Below are 17,420 nucleotides of genomic sequence, written 5' to 3'. Positions count from 1 at the left end.
CTTATTTTGTCGTAGTTTTATAGTCCGAAAACCCGAAAGGTAAAATACGATAATATAAGTAATAGAATAGAATACAAGAAGTTATTCTGCGCAAGTAGAACTTCCGTGTCAGCTTTACAAGTTAATTATATCTTGTGACGAAACCTAAATACTTTTCGTCCACAAATAATAGCTGAATCCAGTTACAGTTAGCTTCTATTTATTACCAATTCTAATTTTAATTTATTTTAGGCTTGCATTAGCAGTAACCATTAAACGTTTATATAGCGGACTCCGTAGTCTACTAGATAAAGCGTTGGACTCACGTCCGCGTCGTCCTGAGTTCGATTACCAGCCAATGTATCTCAATTTTCGGGGTGAATCCAGTGTCGTTGAGAGCTCCTGGTACGCTTGTTAGAATGAAGCAACGCACGGAGCATGTGTTTGTTGCTAGGCTGAATGAACATAATTTAGCAGGTCGCTAGATGGCGTTGGAAGGACTCAGGCTCACAAAGAGCTGACATACCAGTGGTAGATTAGTTTTATTAATTGTTTGTATATGTTCATTTTACGTGAAAACTAGATTACAATGAGTTCGTTTTTATTTATTTATTTATTTATTTTTTTAGACTGGAACGCCTTCAACGATTGGCCGAGAAGGTCCATCGCGAGATGAAGCAAGTGGAGACGAGGTTAGAAGAATTAGAAAGGAGAGTCGAAGAAGAAGCGCGACGCTTAGATCGTCTCCATCCATTGGACGCCAAAAACAACGTAGATCTTTTGGAGCAGGACATCCGGCTGACTGAAGAGAATATTCAGTCGTTGTTCTCTGATGTTCAAGCTCTGAGAGACGGACGATATCCTCAGGCACCGGAATTGCACAAAAGGTAACAAGACGCATAATGAGTATTTCTGTTAGGTTTTGCTCTTTCAGTTGGGTTCAGTCACCATAAACACCATCACCAGCTATTTGTGTCACTGGTAGGTCACTTGCTACAAATTGACAGATTTCCATGCCTTTTGATATACTTTTAATATCCAGATGCAGAAATGACAATCTACTTTTAATATCGTCCATAGATTGCAAAGTTTTCTCGCTGTTTCCGTTACTTAGTATCATATTTCTCACAATCGAATTTTTTCGAACCATGCCCTAATAATTTTTTTTTCTCTGTAATTGTGTAAGTTTTTTTAAAAGTGCTTTCTCATTGATATTCCGTCCATGAACTCGATAAAAGAGAGATTAATTAGCACGGTAGTAGTTTAATTCACAACTTTACGAAATCGAAATAAATGTATTGCCTTAAACTTAAAATCATGTTCTGTATCAGGCATGTGCAAGTAGGAAAAGGGAGTGGGCCAACCACAGAGGACTTACTGTCGTTGAGAGCCGTACGAGACAATGTACAACATTTTCACGAGAATCGAATAGCCATATTCAGTTTATAAAATCGTTTGTCGTACACTAATATCACAGGAACATAAAAATTGTTATAACGGTAACCAAAATATTTACTTACTAAAGACAAGCAGAAAAATAAATTTATTTACTATTTTAGTGGAACACTTGACGAGCCTGCCAATGTTCGGTGGTACTCTCTACACTGGATGTTCCGACGCGGAGGATATTTTCAAGGCGGACATCAGTTATCCAAGAAAACTTTCGGCTTAGTTTAAGAGATTACGTAAGAAATTAATTTTCGATAACTAGTTAGACGGGCCGGATTAAAGGGCTCAGTGGGCTGAGGACCGGCTTTTGCACATGCCTGTTGTATATAATAATTTTAGAATCGTGCATTACTTTATAATCATGCTACACAAGAGAACACGGTGGCCCAGTGGTAGAGCGTTCACCTCTGGTTGCAGGGATTCCTGTTTTTATCTCCAGTTACGGGAGTTTATTGTGAACATCGTATATATAGGCTTTTCACAGCTCTATTTCCCTCCACTCTCTCATTCTACATTTCTTTTAAAACCATTCACTTTCAATATAATCAGTTTCCTTTAACTTATAGGGCGTAACAGTGGAACGTACCAGAAGACGGCAGTAAAAGATTACTGTGAACTTCTATAGATATTTATTATATAACTATCCTAATAAATCACTCAATAACTCAAAGGGACAAATGAATAAGTAAATACGCCTATGTGTATTCCAATATATTTTTAACTTGCAGGAATATCTAGTATGAATCGAACTCTGAACATTGTGTTCACCATTTAATTACCCGAATTCTCCCTTTCGCCCGTGATACGACCCATGCAGTGGATCATAACGATGTGGATGGGTATCTTTTGTTTCATTTTCATTCTGAATTTCGTTAATATTCTATTATTTCTGTGTTTCTGGTGGACTCCAGTATGTTTTAAGGGAGAATCGTTAGACGTAAAACCAACGGAATTCGTATTCTAAGAAACGTTGTAAAATGTAAGGTGCTCTACCAGTACAGTAGGATAAGGTGCTCTACCCTAAAACTCTGCACTCGATAATCCGGCAGTTGGGAATAACGGCCACATCCTGACAGGGCAAAAAACCTTATGCGCACACGTGTTCAAGGTCATTGCCGGATTATCGAGTCGGATATTTTTCTGAGGTCTGTCTTACCAGGTAAATTACTGTACAGTGTGGATTCATTAATTTTCATTTTTACTTATAGTAAAGGCTCTGTGCCTTCATAAAGTATGTACTTTTCCTTTGTAATAAGGGTATTTGGGCAGTTTATTCTCTGTTGTATTCTGACGCAACCAAAACTACAAGTACGGTACTGTATTTTCTGAGGAAACACGTATTCTTTTTTTTTTTTTTTAACCCCATTCCTGATAACCCGGCATTTTCACAAACTCGGCCACCCTTTGGTCCACATTAAGCCGAGTTTTCGGGCCTCTACTGTATTTTCAAATTGATATCTTAATTCAGAATGACATATTAACTTAAAGCTCAAGAGAAGTTAAATTGAAAATTAAAGATAAAATTATAATCAGTTAAAAATATATATATAGTAACACAACAAACTGGAAAATGAACATGGACAGAAAAGTGAAATTTTTGACACACGAAAAATCTATAATACTATATACTTACGTATGCATGTGTATATATGAGCTAAATAATATTGTTTTTGTCATATAGGGTGCAGAAACTTCATCAACGTTGGGTGAATCTTCGTTCCTTGCTCCACAATAAGCTGATCTCAGTGCTTGCCAGTATTTCATTCCCAATTGTGGAAGAGAGAACGGTTACCAGACAAACCCGAACGGTGCTCGAGACAAGACTTGTCGAAACCAATCAATATTTCCGACAGCTCCAAGAATGTACAGAATGGGTTAGAAGCAAATTGGTAAGGAACTATTTAATGTTGATTTTACTCTCTTAACACTAGTCTTCATGTCGAATAGTAATGTGCAGAGTTGTCGGATTAATCGAAGTATTTAGACGTAAATACAGAGTCCGACAGAAAAATGTATATACTTTTTGTCATCCTGCATCAGGATACTGGCATTGACAGTTGCTCTGAAGTTGAAGTACGTTGTAGTATGCTTTTCGCCCAACAGATGTCGTCATTGTCAATTGTTTTCAGTTTAAATTATGTTGTAGTACGGTTTCTCGCACAACAGATGTCGGTACTGTCAGCATGGTTAGTGAGATAAGACAATGGCAGGTGCACGCTTGACGTTCGAGCAGCGTAAGTACGTTTTGAAGCGTTTTATCAGGTTTGGGAATGCCATCGAATTGCAACGTCAATAGACAGGGAAGTTTGGTACTAAACCACCAACGTGCGTAACAATTAAACGCATAACAATCGAACGTCAGGCGTTCATTTGCCATTTTCTTATCTCACTAACTGTGCTGACAGTACCGACATCTGTTGAGCGAAAAACCGTACTACAGCATAATTTAAACTGAAAACAATTGAAAATGCTGACATCTATTGGGCAAAAAACCGTACTACAACATACTTAAATTTCAGAACAATTGTCAAGGCCAGTATCCTGATACAGAATGAGAAAGAATGTATACATTTTTCTGTAATTCTTGTAATTTGAAGAGAAAGCTTTGACAGTAATTTATGTTGACTTTTCTTTTTTTTTTTTTTTTTTTTTTTTTATGAGCATAGTGCCGATGCAAATTTATATGTTTATTTATTTCTGAACTTCTAACTATACTCAGCAAAGAAAATTAGCGGAAGAGAATTAAACAATTCAGTTTAAACAACAAGAAACTGTATTTTTTTTTCAACTTCTAACTTAAATTTTTCCTTAATTTTAATAAAACTTCACAAAATAGTAATTTAAAAAAAGTAATGTTAGTTTATTATTTTCGTTGCTTAAGTAAATACTATAAATAAATAGCAACGTGAATTTTACTTTAAGCATTCTAAATACTTTAAGTAATGTAAAAAATGTAAATAATTCACCACATTAATATAGAATGACGTGAGAAGATAAGTTTTATATGATATATAATATCTTTCTACGTTTCGAGCTCATAAGTGGAAGTCTTTTTCAGTGTATCAACTAATAGCACAAACTTACAATAACTGAAAAACGACAGTACGTTGGCTAAAGTGATGTACTGTCATATGTTACTTATTGTGAGTTTGTGTTGTTAGTTGATAAGTTGAAAAAGAGCCTTTCTTTTGAGCTCGAAACGTAGCATAATTCTCTCAATATAAAAGTATTACATAATTATTGAAGATAAAAATTGGTGTTTTTCTATACTATTGCTATACACCTCATAGTTATAAATATTAATGAATTTCACTAATATGCAACTGTTTACAAACTTTACACAAAAATAATTCATAATTATTTCTTTATAAAATTAGACTGTGAAATAGTTTAGGAAAAATGTGGGGAGTAAAAAAGCGTTCACCTCTAGTGCGATGGTCGAAGGTTTGATTCCAGATTAAGAGAATTTGTGTTTAGAACAGTTGTTTGGGCTGTCCTTGAGTTTTCTTGCGGCTTCGTCAACGTTTCACTAACAGTTCTACTATTATTCAGTTCATGTATCATCCATCCTTTGTAATCTACAGAACTTAACGCGATTTCATCTCGTATAAAATATTTGTAAAAGTAACACAATCCTTAAATAAAAATAAATTACCAACAATGTAAATAAAAGTAAAGCAAATACTTATTGTTACTAATCTGTGTTCCAGTTTCGGCATTATATCATTATTATCATCATAAGACACGTTATAATATGATTATATTGGCATAAATGTGTCAGATGAAGCTAGTTACACGTATTGCTGAAACTGTATAACACATGTATTAATAAGAAATGTTTGCTTTGGTGACATTTTATTTGTATTTAAGTTACGCGTAATACTAAAGATAGTGATGAACTATATTATCGAAAATATATGAAAATGCTAAATTTGTGGATGCTTTTTTTTATTTATGTAATTTTTTTGTTCTTCAGAAGATAGACTTTTGCTAATTATTCGGAAATTATTTGTTGTCTATATTGGTAGTTTAAAATTCTGTGCCAAGTCGTATGTACTTCAGTTTATAATTGATAATTTCGTATTTATTATTACTTTCAGAAACAATTACAAGATTCCGAGTACGGAAGTGATCTTCCTAGTGTACAGGGTGAATTGGATGCTCACCAGAGAGAGCATAAAGTTATCGAACAGTTTCAGTCCAGAGTGGAGAACTGCACTGCTGCCAAGGTTTGTATTTAAATGAGAATACTTAAATTTTATACTTCCAAAACAAATTTGGTCTTCCTTTTTTTCTTTTTCTTTCTCCTTCCTTCCTTTCTTTTTCATTCATTCATTCATTCATTGTTTCTCGTTGTTTGTTGCATAACTTATAAAAATACAGAAAAATCTCTGTAAGTAGTAATGTGTAAGTTTAAACAGAGTAAAAGTACGGTTTTTCATTTTTCATTCATCCTTGAGAATTTCTGTTATTGTTTAAGTGACCGTTTTTTGTTCACATTTGTCGTAATAAATTTTGTCCATTAAGAAAGAGATAAGGTATTGAATAATTTCTTTGAAATATGGTTTTAAAATATATATGAAATAATGCAAAATTTGTGGAAATTCGATTGTTGACCGGGGGGGGGGGTAAAATCAAACATCATTATTATATTTTGTTAAATCTTATCACGAATAGTTTTGTTTTAAATTTTAACTAACGTCTGCCTCTTATGTGCGTGGAAATCCTAATCAGGTTGTTACGATATATTTGTGATATGATTTCAGTAACCAATCCTGTTGCCTTCGACAGCTGGATGCTAATGAAGATCTTTTCATGTTCACAAATATTTTGATATTTTATTCAACTTAATCCTTTTTTCACAGAAAACAGTAAAATCAGTCGACAAATTGATAATCACATACTAAGATAAGAGTTAGTGTTACCAATATAGAAATAATAAAGATGTTGCTACTTACAAAGGTTTAACAGAATTTTAAAAGTATCTCTGCACTTGTTCAATTAGTTTTCCTCTCTTTTCTTTCTTGTCTTATTTCTTTTCTTTTTCTTCTTCTTTAACCCATAGACAAGTTGTATCAACTTACATCTCTGCTTGTATACAAATATTAATTTTAAAAAAAGGAAAAAAAAACGTTATTTATGCGATTTAAAGTCTCACTTAGGGTTGTGTTTGTGAATGAAGTTGTTTATGTATAAATTCCAATTCTTATGGTATTTGTGCTAACAAAATTGATTTAAATCCCTTTCTGTATTAATACATATCCTTTATTCATTGACAGAGTAATTTCCACGGAGAAGAACTGCAGCTCTATTCGCAACATCTGAATCAGCTTCAGAAGTCGTACTCAGAACTGCTCATCTTCTCGAATAAGCGTCTGTCAGATCTGGAAACACTGCAAGACTTCCTACAGTCTGCTACCAATGAACTTATCTGGCTAAATGAAAAGGAAGAAACTGAAACTTCTCGAGACTGGAGTGCCAAAAACCTCGATGTCACAGCCATTGAGCAATACTATGAGGTATGTTGTTGTTGTTTCTCATATACTGCCATCTTCCTTCTCATTACGATAGCTGCATGTGGTGGTTGTATTAGCATTTTGTTCACCAATATGCAATGCAGTTAGTTGATCATACAAAATAGTGCTGTTGATTACGTTGAATATCTGTGCTAACATTGTATTTTAAGCCCCGTTGATTTATATGGGAAATTATTGTAGTTTTCTTTGAAAGGAACTGCAATTTCTAGCTATTCGATTTTACTTACTTCTACAAATCTATTGAAGCAAGCGGTCCGGGGTCCGATTCCCGGTGGAGACACTCGGTTGAAAAAGGGTAAAAGCTTTTTCAGGTCAGCCATCCTGAGTGAGGTTTTCCCAGGATTTTCCTAATTCACATTAGGTAGATGCCAGGATGGTAGCTAACATACAGGTCCCATGCCGTTTCCTTCCTTCCCCAGTCCTTTCTTCCTTCACTTTCCCCGGATTGTGTGCTCGCCGAAAGACGTCATCCATCATGACGTGATGGGCTCACATGCCTTAGATGCCGAAAGTCCACAAATTCAATTGCTAATTCGTAATTCTAAATCTATTAAAATGCTCTTTATTTCTTGAAAATTAAATTTTGTTAATACACTAGATTCTCGCTAACCCGGCTTCTCAGTAGTCCGACCCCATATCTGACCTCTGCTGCATGACGTCTCAACGATTTGCCAACGATTGTGTTGGTTTCTACTGTAACTGCGGGAAAAAATATTGTGTCTTCCGTTTAAGTTCCGTATGGGTTCCATTTTCCACAGTTGCAAGTAAAGCAGTTGCGTGATAAACGAAATTTCCTCGCGAATTTTTAGTTGCCGTTGAGTATCTTCATTGCGGCAACTGAAAATTCGGAAGAAGTTTTATGGTGAGTTATTCGACGTACACACATTTTTCTGCTTTTCTTATGACAATGTAACTGTAGATTTAATAAAGATAGTACTGTACTGTATATATTAAACTAAATTTCAGACACTCAGGAATCCGGCACTTTTACTAATTCGCCTCTTTACAGAGGATAGCCAGATTAGCGAGAGTCTAGTGTATATAATTGTTATATTTAATTATCAAATGCAATGAAAGTAATATTTTAACAAAGGAAGGGATATGTAAATATACTTGAAAAGTCACTAAAATCAAACCATTAAGATTATACTTCATTTAAAAGAAAACAGATCAATGATTCCCCATATAAATCAGTAATCCGAAAAACAAAGATGACACAGGTATTCAGCGTCCTTAAGGCTCTAATATTCGAATAAGTTAGCCGAATAATTGTAATAGAACTAATATATATAAGTAAACCTGTTTTCTGTGTAATTATGTCTGCATGTTCTATTCAGAGATAGATATATATTCACAAAATGTTCAATTCAAATCAGAAACCAGCGTATGCGAACAATTCAGTATTCTCGTATAGCAATTCGAAGGTTTCTAGATTCGAATCTACTACCAGCCAATTCATGACTATTTAGCTCCAATATATAATCTTGAGCCACACCAGGCATACGAGCCATAGCGTCCTTCATCTAAAAAATTTCATTCTTTTGGTCCATTGGTAATTTTCACAGTCCGTAATGACCTTCTTTTTGTTTGTTTATTTAAGCTTAGCTTCCCTTTTCGGCGCCGAAACTATGTAAGATGTGAACTTACAGTTTAAGGCAGAATTCGAACCACACCGGGAATCGAACCTGGCACCATGAGAACTAAAAGCGCGCGCGCGCTAACTACTGGACCAGTGAAAAGGGTTCGTAATTATCTTCTGACAGTATCTGAAATCTTATTAATACATAAATAAATTTCTCTACTTTGAACCAGCGTTAAATGTTTGACTTCTCAGTTACAAATATACTTCTGGTTATTAAAAAATGAAAAATCGAGTTGTTATAAATGTATTGCTTTCCAGCAATCTATCACATTGCGTAAGATTACCTAGAAAAAAACGCGGTGGCTCAGTGGTAGAACGTTCACCTCTTCTGCATGGGGCTCCTGGTTCGATCCCAGCTCGCACCAAGTGAACTTTGTGGTGGACAAACACAGTGTGCGTGGGTTTCCTCGGGGCTCTCCCGTTTCCTCCCACTTTCTTCATTCCACTATTTCATTCTTTTCTCATAATAACAGGCTCCTTTAGTCTTAACAGGCATAACTGTGGGACGTAAAACTTAAAAGATTTCATTTTTTTTACCTAGAAAAAATATTTCTAATTTAGTAATCATCCTCAGTAGTAGTGTATGCTGATAATAACTTGTAGTAATATTGCTTTGCAAAATTTGCAATATTTTTTCTCCTTTTTGTTTTTATCAGTAGTAAATTAAAATATATTTTTATTCATTTACCTTTGACCACTAATGTATTTAGAACAGTACCACATTACTGCGGTATTCTCACAAATTCCCAAACTCAGAAAGCATGTGTACATACATGGTCAAATGAGTGCATGTTGGGTACCAAATGTATACATACAAACTACATTTACACATGATACAGCATAAATACATAGAGTGTACGCTACGGCACAAATATTGATACGACACAAAATGAATACACTTATTACAAAATAGATACAAAAGAACCGTGACCTTACAAACCAAGAAAGATTGGCCGAGTTGCTGTTAGTTAAACCATGTGTTGTCGGCAGATCCGTTCCCTAACAAGATTTTATTTTATTTATTTATATATATATTTTAAATTGTCAAGTAGCTTCCCAGTTCTCAATATCTTTGTACCCCGAGTTGCTTATCCTCTTTAGGATATCACAAAGAGATTCGACTTATGTTACACCGGCGTATGAACATAGTTCCAGAGAGGACGGAAATACTGCGAAGTGAAATGATATCGTAAAGATGATCGATCAGCAGCTGGGGGTACAAGCTAAGATTTTGAGTTTCAAACTGTGTACTCAAGAACACATTACTATAATTATAGCTCCCAAATTGCTTCACGACACTAGATCAAAAGCATAATATTATGCTTTCTTCCCTGGAATCGATCCTGGGACCACATGCATCAAAAACATGCGCAGTAAACATTGTTACACATGAGCAGCGATGGAAACTTTGCAGTTGAGGTTTAGATGAGCTCGCGCAGACTCAGGCTCAGGACAACTATCCTTAAAGGGCTCGCACTCGCTAATTTCAGTGAGATTCATGATAGCTCGCTTGTTTTCCTTAGTGAGGCTTGTGCTAGTGTGATATCCTACTCATTTACATGGTTGGCTCGCGCTTGCTAAAGGCTCGGGGTCACTGTCCTCAATGGGGTTCGCACTAATTAACTTAAATGGGGTTCGCGCTAACTAACCTGATTGGGGTTCGCGCTGACTAGCCTGATTGGGGTTCGCGCTGACTAGCCTGATTGGGGTTCGCGCTGACTAGCCTGATTGGGGTTCGCGCTGACTAGCCTGATTGGGATTCGCGCTGACTAGCCTGATTGGGATTCGCGCTGACTAGCCTGATTGGGATTCGCGCTGACTAGCCTGATTGGGATTCGCGCTGACTAGCCTGATTGGGATTCGCGCTGACTAGCCTGATTGGGATTCGCGCTGACTAGCCTGATTGGGGTTTGTGCTGACTAGCCTGATTGGGGTTCGCGCTAACTAGCTTGATTGGGGCTCATGCTAATTAACTTGATTGGGGTTCGCGCTTACTTGGACTCAGGCGCTGGCTTGCTGTTGACTTACAGCACTTGTGCTCAGATGTGCTTGCTGTCAATTATTGGACTCGAAGTCGATTCAGCCCGAGAGTCAGGCTTGCGAGTTTGGGCATCACTGCACGTGAGTACACAAAACACAGAACATAAAATCAATAAAGAGTAAATAAAGAGTAAATCTGCTCAAGTTTTGCAGTAACTACACAGAATACGCAGGATACAATGTAAATACACACACAAAATACAAAATTAGTGCACTCTGAGTATAAACTAAATACACATAATCCTCAATATGATAGTTCAGTTATACCTGTTGCCGTGTATTACACCATTGATATAATAAATTGTCTGTATCGTGATTTTTTTCAAACAGTCATTTTTTCTTGTCAGAAGATTCAAATTTTTCTTGTTACATCTGTACCTTTTTATGACTTAAAAATAGTAATAATGCATTTTAGTAAGTAGAACGTTTTGGTTGATTATGTAATTAACAAAATGCTTTAAATGTACATGCATGGTTGTATGTATAGTAGTTGAATATATAAGCATGAAAAATAAAATCTGTATGGTAGTTTTTTCCTAATGTATTTTAAAGCAAAACTGTATTAGCAGGTTTTTAATTTTAGATAAGTGCTTTCAGTGATTTTAGGATTTTTTCTTCCATGCACAGCGTTCATTCGGGTCGGGATGTGAGGTTAGTTGTACTTAAAACTTATGTGCGTGTGGAGTAGTTTGTTTTTTATTGCCTGATATTTTTTTAAGTTGCAGTGATTCATGTGTTATCTTACAATTCAATTAGAAAAGATTACTTTTAGGAAACATATACTTATTAGTTCCTGCTACAAACCACCATTTTGGAGTATTACATTTAAATAAGTGCAGAAAGTGACTGTATTAAAAATGTTAGACCTGGAACGGAACATTCGGAATACTGTTTAAATGTAATAAGTGAATATACGGAAGAAATCAATAGTTCAGTATGACAAATCAGAACAAAATGACTTTTTATATATTGTACAGAATAAAGACAAAATTATAAACTAAAAATGTACAATATGAGTACTTTCGCTAAAATGGTTTAGCAGATAGAGAGAGGACGAAATAAGGATTAAAGAAACACTGTTAATGTTTTTATTATTTTCTGGTAAATACTTTTTATATAATACTTATAAAAAAAATATGGGGTTGCTCTAGCTAATTGGCAGAACGCTCGCCCTTGGTGAATAGGAACTCTGGTTCGATCCCAGTTCACGACAAATGGACTTTGTAATTAACAAACACCGTGTGCGTGGGTGTTTTTGGGATTCTCACGTTTCCTTCCACTTTTCTTCTTTACACTATTTCATTCATTATCATTATTACAGTCCCCTGTAACCTCGGAGCATAATCGTGGGACGTTAAATTTTTTTTTTTTAAATCCCTAGTTCTTCCATCCTATCTGATAAAGTATTTTAGTGAAAGTATCAGTGGTATTCATGTTTGGTGTTGTGTTTTTATTACCATTTTCTGGTAGTAATTTATTTCTGTTCCCGCTTCGAAATTTCTTTGTTCTAAGTGTATATATTATCTCACCTGTTATTTGATCTTATTTCGTACTCTTTCAGCTGAAATTATGTGTATTTATATATATAGGTGTATCTTATTATTGTATAACTTTTACGTGTACCCCTATTAATTTCGTTTTGATGTAAGCTAATGCTTTGCTACATTCTTTTCAGTTGAATTATATTCCTGTAAAAGCTTTCTTCAAACTTTCGTTTAAGCTTTCATATTTCTTCAGAAAAAAATCAAGAAACTACAGTAATATTAGGAGGAAAATTGTAACTAATTCGTATATCTTTGAAGAGATCTAAGTCTGTAAATGTGTGACAAGGAAACGTTCTGCTATGCTTACACTACTCCTCACTTGGATCTCTGCTTGCTCATACATATCCCCTACAAGCCGTATATATATATATATATATATATATATATATATATATATATATATATATATATATATATATATATATATATATATATATATATATATATATATATATATATGCGGGTTATAGTTCTCAAAAGTTTAAATTCCTTTCATTGAAGAAAATTAAAAGTTCAAACGAAAGTGATTTTTCACACATATGATTCAAGTAAGACACAGTTTTGGCAGTTCCCATGGTCATGGTAAAATTTGCTATTAATAAGGTGTCACTGTTATGAGTTTTGTTTAAAACTTTTGTCTGACTCAAAATGGCGGATTTGAACATGACCGCCATCAAGGCAACTCTTACCATAGAACCTAATATTTATCCATCTGCTTTTTATTTAATTATTATCATTAACACAAAATTTACAAGGTGGGGTAAAGGACTAATACATATGCTGCAACAATATTTAATTCCCCTGTAACTTTTTACCAATTGCGCGTAAATCAAAATTAACGTCACCATTGTTCTTCTGATTAAATTTGCGCCTTAAATCATGTATCACATGACCCTATTCCTATTTTAAAAACTTAACCTTAATTCAAAATGGCGGATTTCAAGATGGCCGCCGTCAGGTATACCCTTACTATATGACTTCCCCCTAGTCCTAATATGTACCCATATATTTGTTATTTATCTTTTGTCGTTACAAGAGGTCTTACAGAGCTTTTACCTCCAACTATATGATGATTATTCTGTACTTTCATGTGATGTTCTGGTAGCTATATCTCCTAAACCCCTGGAGCTTCGCACCTAAAACTTCACTGAAATACTGACCACATTTAGTACTACTTTCTCATATATGTCTCAGTCAGCAACTCGATTCACCCAAACGTAAGGTTTACTTGTTAGTAGTCACGGAGCGCCGAATAGCACATGATCGTCATTTGTTGTCTCTGTGCTTAGTAGTCACGGAGCGCCGAATAGCGCATGATCGTCAGCTGTTGTCTTTGTGCTTAGTAGTCACGGAGCGCCGAATAGCACATGATCCGTCATCTGTTGTCTTTGTGCTTAGTAGTCACGGAGCGCCGAATAGCACATGATCGTCATCTGTTGTCTTTGTGCTTAGTAGTCACGGAGCGCCGAATAGCACATGATCGTCATCTGTTGTCTTTGTGCTTAGTAGTCACGGAGCGCCGAATAGCGCATAACTATCATCTGTTTTCTGTAAGGGTAAAAGTAGAGCGCTTCATGCTTATAATAAGTTTTCATTATAACAACACTATTCCGTAGTGAAGCGATTTATACCTATCCGTACAGAAAACAGATGACGATCATGCGCTTCGTGACTACTAACCACAAAGACAACAAATGAAAATCTTGTAACGTTCAGTGCTGCCAACTTACAAGAACAGAAATGGCGGGCATGTCAAAAATTGTGTTTTTAATGGTACACCCTCTAGTATATAAATTGCTTACACATTATGATATGAAAAATGTTCTTAATTAATTTTCTATAATTTGCAGTCGTTAATGAGTGATCTAGAGAAGCGTGAAATCCAATTCAACGCAGTGCAGGACCGAGGGGAGTCCCTAGTATTACAACATCACCCTGCAGCCAAATGTATTGAAGCGTACATGGCAGCTATGCAAACGCAATGGTCTTGGTTGCTTCAGCTGACACTTTGCTTGGAAAGCCATCTCAAACATGCTATTACCTACCACAATTTCTTCCAAGAGATCAAGGAATGCGAACAGTGGATCTCCAAGTAAGTGTTAATTATGTTGTGACGAATGAGAATATGTCTTACATCTACATTATAATTTCAATATCATCTCTAGTATTGAGAACCTCACTTTAATCGGTAGGATCTGTCTCGTATAGTGTCTGTGCAGTAAAATGACGTTAAACATCAATCGTTAACCTTAATCATTCAAACTAATGGTAACGTTTGCTCCACGGCTGTTCATTACTATGCTTCAAACATCCACAAGGTATCATAGATACCTGTACGCTAGTGACATCTGTTAGAGAATAGGATGAACTCTTTGAATCATACCAAACTTTTCTTCAGTTAGTAAATTATTAGTGTTCCTATCTTTGGTTTCACGGCTTTATTAAATCAGTCCAAAAGGCTAGTTCACATATTATCGTTGATTTAATGAAGTTAATTTCCTTTTGCACGCTTTATTATCCAGATAGTCTGACTGAATACAGACTTGAAGAGTGAAAAATATGTGACTGGTTTGAGGAAGGATAAAGAATCATGATTTAGCGCAACGAAACAGGAAACCTGAGTTCGATCTTTGCTCTAGACACACTTTTTTTTTTTTTTTTTTTATTTTTGAATTTTATGAATCTATACTAATAGAAGATTTGATTTTATTAAGCATCATCCATATATACAGATCACTTCCCTTCAGCTTTGAGGAAAGTTTACTGTATAGGTTTCGCAGTCTGTATTGTGAATAGTATTCAGAGATCATATTTCTTGAGTATTAGGCATACTTTCATAGAAAGTCCCGAGTGCTCAAGGTATCATGTAACATTTCAAACCACGGAGTGAATTTAGTCATATCTTTGAGAATGACTGTCTTAGTACCAAATTTATCCGTGGTATTGACAATTTCTTGAACTTTCCCTGTTGGTGGGATGGCTAACGCCAGTGCCTTTAGTGCACGGGGTCCCGAGTTAGATTCCAGGTAAGGAGCAGATGCGGTAGTTCGAATTCCGTCTTAAACTGCCGGTCCACCTCTCAACCTTGCTGTTGATAAAGGATGCTTAACTTCAACAGAGTGCGGTCTCCTTGAATTTGTATTTCTGCATTTTTTGTCATTTAAAATTTAATTTGAGATTTTGTGTTTCTAATTGAGTATTTATCATCTGTTTCCTGATGCGAATTTGTGATTTGAATTTTATTATTTTATTTTTAACTTATCAGTCCTTAGTTATGTTAAAACACCGGGTCTTTGGCCTACAAGGTGATCGGGGTAAATCTTTTTGGTGATACTTCCATTAAACTTCCTGTTTACCGTTCTATCTACAGGAAGTATATAGAGAAAATACAGTTCATTTGAAAGTTATTGGGAAAATAAAAATTTGCTGTGTGAGGAAATTTTTAAATTGGACTGTACCGTACGAATTTTTTACGATATTCTATAGTTTAATCTTTCACTCAACCTCTCTGCTGCAAATGGTCAAGAAAACCTTAATAGATAATGTACAAACATTACAGACAGGCACTGACAAAATATTATATTAAGATATAAACATTACTCATAGAAAATGTAATTTATATTCAGAAACTACAATGTTGGACAAACACCGTATTGTGGGTTTTCTCGAGATTCTCCTGTTTCCTCCCACTTTCTTCATTCCACCATTTCATTCATTTCTCAACATCACCGTCTCCTTTAGCCTAGCCGGCATAATCATGGGACGTAAAACTGAAGATTTCATTTCATTTCATTTTTTTCTTCCCGGAAACTACAAGTTCTATTTTCATGTCGGAACAATCTTAATTCTCATAGTTTTCAGCTCTTTTCATTTATGAACTAACTAGCTAAAATGGTCGTTCTTTGCACGAAAAGAATAAGTTTATGGAACATATTTTTAAAAATATTGTTATATATTAAGAAAAAATATTGAAATTGCTTCTTTAAAATCGGAATGCTCTGAAAGTCTCAATTACACGTTCATAAACTCCTTATTAAAAGTTTATGGACGTGTATTCCGATTTTAAAGAGGCAATTTCAATAATACGAGTAACTTAGTATATAATCTATAAATTTTAAATGCTCTCCTCTCCCTCTAGGATACGCATTTTAATGAAAATAACATGACAAAACCCCGGCTCGACTTACGTGCCAACTGTGTTTGAAAATTCATTGTAAATGGTTGAGCCGCTTTTCCGTGATGTGATCAGTTTTCTTTTTTGGTTAGAAGATGATTAAAGCGCGGGAATCACAAAAAGACTACAAGTGTGAAATTATTTATTTTCATTAATAATCACAAACATTTTTGTCTGACACGAAGATAGGGACACTCCATTAAATAAAGAGGAAGTCGTTCTCATATTTCAAATTTCCGACCGAGGAAAGTACTCATGTTTTCTTTCGCAGTGGAGAGATGAGTGATAGAATCTTTTTAATTCTCATAATGTTCTCTACATGCCAAATCCAAGATGATATAGTGATTGATTGTGCTAACATATCCTTTCGTTTTCTCTTATTTACTAAAGGAAAGATGAAATGCTGAACTCTGTATATAGCCAATCAGAATTCTCGTTGGATGAGGGTGAAAGGCTGCTGAAAGGAATGCAGGAGTTAAGAGAAGAATTGAACCATTACGGAGAAGTAGTACAGAATCTTGTAGAGCAAAGTAAAGACATTGTTCCGCTGAAACAAAGGCGACAACCAGTGACTCGTCCTCTTCAAGTAACCGCCATATGTGCCTATAAGCAGATGAATGTAAGTGTGTTTATTTTCTATATATACAGTATTTTAACTAAATATATTGTATGTGAATTGAAATATTTTCGTGAGATCAAAATGAAATAAACTGGAATTACTTTCGGTATTGAATAGATCGTAATAAGACACATGAAAAAGGAATTTTCCCAATGAGAAAAAAAAAATGTAAATATATATATGGTCAGGAAACGGGAAACCTGGCCACTTTGAATATCCCTAAAAATATATATATCGTGATTAAGTGATCAGAATTTCGGTTTTTGTAAAATGTAATCTGGGATCGATTTCCGGTTCAGCTCATATGATTTGGTTCACGTTAAGTCTAAGATGTACGTTTCTAACAAAGAAAAATAACTAATGTATTCTCGTTCATAGGTAGAATTGTATCAAACGATTATGCATCTTTTTTTTTTTTTTCCTTCTTTCAGTTCAT

At 35.1% G+C, this 17,420-nt stretch overlaps 1 protein-coding gene across 20 annotated transcripts in view; it reads left to right on the top strand.

Annotated features, from left to right (window-relative positions):
• The window catches only part of shot (dystonin-like protein short stop), a 620,212-nt gene that overhangs the window by 403,694 nt on the left and 199,098 nt on the right, over window positions 1-17,420 (top strand). For all 20 annotated transcript variants that reach the window (XM_081739920.1, XM_081739887.1, XM_081739913.1 and 17 more), the window contains 6 exons: window positions 609-866; window positions 3,110-3,317; window positions 5,529-5,657; window positions 6,708-6,947; window positions 14,042-14,283; window positions 16,756-16,984. In XM_081739920.1, coding sequence (XP_081596046.1) covers window positions 609-866; window positions 3,110-3,317; window positions 5,529-5,657; window positions 6,708-6,947; window positions 14,042-14,283; window positions 16,756-16,984 — 1,306 coding nt within the window. The remainder of the gene's footprint in view (window positions 1-608; window positions 867-3,109; window positions 3,318-5,528; window positions 5,658-6,707; window positions 6,948-14,041; window positions 14,284-16,755; window positions 16,985-17,420) is intronic.

Source organism: Thermobia domestica, chromosome 2 (assembly GCF_964235325.1).
Source record: "Thermobia domestica chromosome 2, izTheDome1.hap1.1, whole genome shotgun sequence".
Taxonomy (NCBI): Eukaryota; Metazoa; Arthropoda; class Insecta; order Zygentoma; family Lepismatidae; genus Thermobia; species Thermobia domestica.
The sequence above is the reverse complement of the archived record's forward strand: the minus strand, read 5'-3'. Positions and strand labels throughout refer to the sequence as shown.